The sequence below is a fragment of the Ptychodera flava genome, chromosome 17, assembly GCF_041260155.1.
Source record: "Ptychodera flava strain L36383 chromosome 17, AS_Pfla_20210202, whole genome shotgun sequence".
NCBI classification, from domain to species: Eukaryota; Metazoa; Hemichordata; class Enteropneusta; family Ptychoderidae; genus Ptychodera; species Ptychodera flava.
This window is the reverse complement of record NC_091944.1, coordinates 32506113-32512916: the sequence shown is the minus strand read 5'-3', so window position 1 is coordinate 32512916 and position 6804 is coordinate 32506113. Positions and strand designations below refer to the sequence as shown.

Here is a 6804-nt window from a genome sequence, read left to right as displayed (position 1 = left end):
AGGGACAATTTGTGAAGCTTGAAAATGTCTAGGATGTTGAGCTGGATAAATAATGGTGCTGAGTGGTCCGTCTGTTTTTTAAAAAGTATTGTTCGAACAATCATCTTCTGAGCTGTCAAAATACAATGCAAGTGCGTTGGGTAGGTATTACCCCAAATCTCGATACCATAACTTATGTGAGGAAGTATAAATGAATTATAAAATAACAACCAAATGTGTAGTGGCAGGATGTGTCTCAGCCTAAACAAAATACCACATTTCTCCTAATGATCTTATTACTTTATCAATATGGTCAGACCAAGAAAGATGTTTATTTATCAAAATACCAACAAATGAAACTACGTCAGCCTCCACAATGTGCTCACCACTGATTGAGACAGAGCACACACATTTTGTTTCGTCTGACGTCCTCTTAATACACTAAAATTGGTCTTTCCCTATTTATAGTTAATTTGTTTGCGTGACACCATAACTGAACATTGTCTAAATGATGTGAAAGATTTGTGAGGTCTATGCATTCAGCAGCTGAATAAGTTTGAAACAGGTTTGAATCATCTGCAAACAAACGAAAATAAAAATACGGGATGAATTTGGAAGATCATTTATGTATATTAAGAAAAGAGTGGGTCGTAAACCGACCCCTGAGGGACACCATGACGGATAGGGGACCTTTCCGATGACTGGCCATTTGAATAAACAAATTGGGAACGGTCCATTAGGTAGCTTTTATCCACTGCTGGCAGAGACCCCTAAAACCATAATGTTCAAGTTTCGACAACAAAATAGAATGATTTATGGTATCAAATGCTTTGCTAAAGTCAATGAACACCCTTAAAGTCGAATTTCCTTTATCAATTCTTGCAAAAGATAATTAACTAAATTTATCATTGTAAGCTTAGTACTGTGTTTCTTTCTGAACCCATATTGATGATTGTACAGAATGTTAAATTTATCAAGATACGATATAATTTGCCCATTAATAATCTTTTCAATTACTTTGCTAAAAATGGACAAGATTGATACAGGTCTATAATTTCCAATAAAATCGCTATCTCCTTTCTTAAAAATGGTTGTAACTTTTGCAATCTTTAAATGACTAGGGAATACACCAGTTGAAAAAGAAACGTTCCAAGTTGACAATATGGGCCAAAGGTTGAGAAATAATACTGGCTGCGTCAATAAGCAGCCGCGGAGGTAAATTATCCCATCCACAAGCTTTCTTACTGTCCAGTGTAGCTAAAATCTTACAAATATCAGCAGCCATGACGGGATTAAGAAAAAAGAATGCTTGAGGGGTTTGCCAAGATAATCATGAAAATTTTTTGAGGTTTATGGAATATTGCGCGCTAAATCTTCACCAATGCTAACGAAAAATCATGAAAATTCTGAACCACATCAGCTGGGTCTGTTACGTGTTTTACATTACCATTAGCAAATACCTTCAAGTCATCTGGCAGTTTATCAGGACTACGTTTCTTTCCCAGGAGATATTCACAACATTCCACATTTTGTTGCCCTGATTTACAGTGAATAAATTTGCATAATAACTCTGCTTTGCTTTTTAAGAACTATCCCTGCGTTCCATACACAGTAATTGCAGGCAGCTATAGGTACTGGCATCACTGCGTTTAATACAAAGCAAATGCAGTAACTGTGAATGGAAGGTAGAGGACAGGCTCAGTCCCATTCATTGGCAGTCAGATAACAGTACTGCTACAACTGTGTTTCATACACAGCAATCGCAGTAGCTGTGAATGGAGGGTAGAGGACAGGCTGAGTCCCAGTCATTAGCAGTCAGATAGCAGTACTGCTATAACTGCGTTTCATACACAGTAATTGCAGTCAGCTTTACTTACTGGTATCACTGCGTTTCATACACAGTAATTGCAGTCAGCTATACTTACTGGTATCACTGTGTTTCATACACAGCAATTGCAGTAGCTAGGTAGAGGACAGTCTAAGTCCCATTCATTGGCAGTCAGATAGCAGTACTTCTATAACTGTGTTTCATACACAGCAATTGAAGTCAGTATACTTACTGGTACCACTGTGTTTCATACACAGCAATCGCAGTAGCTGTGAATGGAGGGTTGAGGACAGGCTGAGTCACAGTCATTATCAGTCAGATATCAGTAATGGTATCACTGCGTTTCACTCATGGTAGTAACTCTTAATGTACGGTTAAAGACAGGCTATGGTTCTTTCATAAAATGGTTGACTGGGGAGGCCACTCCATTTTTAATATTGAGTCATAGTTCAATCGCAGTACTGATAGCTACTGCTATTACTGTGTTTCATACACAGTTATCGCAGTCAGATATTAGAAATGTGGTTAACTCTGGACATAGCTGGAATTTTCGCGATTTTTTTGTGCAGAAAGCTTGTCATCATCATAACTCGAGTTAGGATAGCCGGCTTCGCTTCAAATTAGGTCCACAGATGCCTTGAAGGAAGGCAAAAAAATGATTGCAATTAAGGGGCCATCCAGAATATTCAAAATTTTTTCCTGATTTCAATGATTGCTATGAATCCAACAAATCGCTAATGCATACCGTACAGTGCTATGAACAACCACTGGTTGTTTCTGTTGGATTTGGGACAGAGCAAACCACACTGCCCCAATAATTGCTATGAATCCAACTGATTGCAATTGCACACCGTGCAATGCTATGAACAACCACTGATTGTTACTTGTTTATGTTTGGTTGTATCATACTAACTCCCATCAGACAAACGAAACAAAAAGCTTGTATATGCATTTTATGTGTGTAATCTATTAGCCAACACATGGCCCCAAACCAGTCAGATTATATTTGAAATTAGAACATGTAGATTAACTTGAAATAGATCATTGATAAATATCGATGTTTTAATATCACAATGTTCAAACCTAATTTCTTTTAAATAATGTGCATCTACAACTAGTATGTAAGCTGGTAATATCGAGACGATAACAAGTAAGTATTTAATGTATTATCAATTCATAATTACTTTTTTAAAAATAAGTCTTTTAATGAAAGATTCACAATGCCGTCTTTAGTCGTTTGAAGTGTCATTCGTCATCCAGAATCTGAGGAGGAAGAATCAGAATCTGAGGAGGAATAAGACCCGGAAGAGGAGCTGTCATTTTCAGTCTTTTTCCTTGGAAGGAAGGATGAGTAGATGCGAATTTACAATAGACAAATATTATGTTAATAATATGAAGTGAAAATTGTTCAAAAATTTTATTTTGATTCGTAACCTCTAGTAGGTAGGCCCTCGCTTTGGTAATTATTTCTTACTACAATATTTTTTAAACATCCTTGATGGCTTCCTTGGCACCAAAGTTGCCCAAATTCCACGCCATATTCTCAAATCTGTTGAGCCTCCCGTCCTCCGTGATGAGAGTTGCCGTCTTGCAGCCGTGTTTCCCGAGCTGGGTGCTCACTGACATTTTGTACTGGTGAGCATTGTATTCGCCGCCTTTGCCCAAATACTCAATCTTAATAGGAATCTTCGTTGTGTTCTTGGTTATTTCCAACATACCATTGCCCATGCATGGAACGTCCATCCTGCCGCAGATTTCCCCGATTTGCTTCTCACGCTTCGCCCCCTCAAGCACGAACACGTTCAGCTTGAAGTTACAACCTACACCGCGTTCTATCCAGAACCAGCCGTTAACCGGAACTAGGAGGAAGTCGTCGTTAACCCCATCTTTAGCGTTTAATGCGAGTTTAGAAGTGCCATACAAACTAAAGTCGTGCTTCTTGGCCTCACCCAAGATCTTAATGCCTTCTATCTCCGGGCAATTGACCGCAACTAGGAGACGACCAGACACCATGATTCTGCAAAAAGTGGCGCAAGGAAAAACGTTACTATACACAGTTGGAGAGATGATTGAATCACAAAATATGTCACACATTTGAAGAGTGGAGATGCAAATAAAATGCAAAGCAATATGATCAAATTAGATTACACTGATATAAGGATATGGTCAGCGAAAAGTGGTGATTTGATTTCCCTCTGAAACATTTAATATTTGAATACAAACGTGAGATTCACATTATGTAAATCAAATGTAGTAGATAATGTACGGTATTTCATACAACGGCCCGTATATAAATTGCCCGAAAAACCATATAATGCCCGATGCGAAGCAGGGTACTATATCACCATAATGGACATTTATGACTATTTATGAAGAGATTTGATATCTAGGACTGGTTTCTAATCTTGTAGCCTGGGTTATAAGAACTGATAGGGAGGAATACCAAGTTTTCAAGAAATGAAAACTAGAATTTTTTCAACAACTATTTGTCCGACACTGTCAAAAGTGCACGCATACTTATGAATACTATGACTCAGCAGTATGTAGTACGTATACTGCACCTCATGGTTTATGATACCAAGACTGAGTTTATTGCAAATTTACTTAAATAGGCTGATTTGTCGGTGGATTTAATTTACTTCAAAACACCAACTCTAAAGCCCAAGAATGTTTTCCATACCCGTTTTCAAAATTAACAGATGAGAATAACTCCAAAATACAATTCGACATGCTTAGGCTACATAGTGAAAATGGCCCCTACATGTAGCTGGAGCATTAAAGCACAAGGACAGATGAACTTTAAACAGTATCTGGGTGACAATTATAATAATTCGGTCATGCACCCCAAACAATGTATGGCTTCTGTCAGATAAGCAATTATTTTGTACAGCCTCTCTGCATACATTTGAATAAACAGCATCTTGGAGCAGTCGCTGTGGTGATTGATTTTAACGACCACCTTTACGTCTCTATTGAGACCAAACCGGGTCTTGAAAGTGGGAAAAGTTTCAATGATTATAAGACTGGATTAGTTTGGAAGGTAGGATCAGATGTAAGATAATTTGGATTTTGGGTAAAGTATGGAAGGTCCAAGGGCCAGATAGATAATTTCTTTTTGAGCTATGTCATGAATGTTGTAAATTTACATGACTGGTCTACATGGTATTCGGGGATCACCCAAGGGTGAACACGCGAACGCAGAGGTCCCTCCTACCAGTAGGATCTTCAAACGTGCCCTGTGATATGCCAGGCACACGGAAGCCCTTTTAACGTCCCACTCCCCGGACGTGAGCCCTCCAGAAAGTATGAGGACTCAACATAAGTAGTCAAATATAGCACCCACATTCGAGGCGGATAATTATTCGTCAAGTTTTATATTTACGAATATTCGTGAAGGGATTATTCGGGGGGGGGGGAAAGGGGGATTTCTGGGTCACGCGTTCCATTCGACTGATCGGTGACCATTCGAATGGAACGTCAGACTGGTTCTAGCCAGTTTTTTTTTGTTGTATAGTAAACTGTGGATTTTTTTTTTCGCGTGTATTATTTGAGTTCTGAATTCGAATAATATACGCGAAAAAGGTCGACATTTTACTCGATAAGAAGTCTCGTCAGTTTTACATTTTTTCGTAGTTTTTTGTATGAAGTAAACGGTGTAGTCTGGTTCCCTGCCCCTTTCTACCGTTGGCTGCGCTACACTCATGTAGAAAGGGGGCAGGGAACCAGACTATAACGGTGTACATACTTCGACTAGATCCGTTCGAATAATCCACGGACGTGTAGTGTAAAGAAATCTAATATATTCCCAGTAATCAGTTATGCGTGAATTTTGAGAGATCCAATTGGACGTTTCATTTAAACGGGTCCGGGCACGTCTGGGGGTGGGTTTACCAAAAACAAATCAGCCTTGCTAATTTGAGCTGGTTAGATCCAATCTCCGTACAGAGATTGTAGCGCCGTGGAAAATTATAAGCTAGCTGGGGAGTCTCAGCAGTAGCTACACTAATCTCTGCCACAGGAGACGGATTTCACCAACTTTTTGGGTATTGTGCGTTTTCCATGATATACATTTTTTGTCTTTTATATATATATAATACTTGGAACAAAATAATTACATAAGTGAATAATACACTGGTTTTCAATATCGATAGTCGATTCTGTGAACACTTGCAAAACATAGACCTTGCTCTAGGTTACAGGGATGTGAATCGATGATTCAAAATGTATGCCCCAACGGCTGTCAGCTTTGCAGACGCGATTGTCAAAGTTTTAGCAGATTATTTATTATTTTTACTAGTGTATTAATGTATTATTTTTACCAGTGTGCGGAAAGTGCGATCTCTAGCTGGATTGCTCCTATCCGTTTACTATTTCCGCCACGTTTATTTAGCCAGTTGGGCGCGCGCAGGACTGAAAGAAGTCCGAGTTTGGAATATTTAAATTTGCCTGCAGCAGAGATTGGTGGGGGCGCGGTCAACGACTCGGAGACCCTCTAGCTTGGTTCGAATTATCCACGCCGCGCTGCTGCCCCACTGCGCTTCAATCTCTGTGTGGAGATTGTTAGATCCATGCTAGCAGGGTTGGGTTGCTTTGGGGAATGAGTCATTTGTGAGTATTTCTGATCTTACCTAGGCAACGAGTCCGTTAGATCTAATATACGAATATTTTTTTCTTAATAATAGCCTCATTAATCATTCGAGATATGTAAAACCTATACGACGCGACTTGAGCCGTCGTTTTAGACGCTCGTGAGTATGTCTGCTCGAGGCGATACTCTGGCGCAAATTTGCGGTACTAGAGGAAACGGAACTAGCGCGAAAGTAAGGCAAACATTCTCTCAGACTTACGCCTTATATTCCGTCTCGGGGCTTGTTTTTCATTAACTAGACGTCGTAACGTGTCGATAAACGATACGGGAAGGTCGAATAACCCACTACTGCGATACAATAATCGAAATTCTCTATTTCGACGAAATACTCAAGATTCCTATTGCATTT

The 6804-nt window shown here is 39.3% G+C and overlaps 1 protein-coding gene across 1 annotated transcript in view; it reads right to left on the bottom strand.

Moving 5' to 3' along the window:
• Nucleotides 1-1363: 1363 nt before the first annotated feature.
• The window catches only part of LOC139116088 (uncharacterized), a 71822-nt gene continuing 66381 nt past the window's right edge, over nt 1364-6804 (bottom strand). The window contains exon 2 of the mRNA XM_070678607.1: nt 1364-3824. Coding sequence (XP_070534708.1) covers nt 3293-3820 — 528 coding nt within the window. The 5' untranslated portion in view covers nt 3821-3824 and the 3' untranslated portion in view covers nt 1364-3292. The remainder of the gene's footprint in view (nt 3825-6804) is intronic.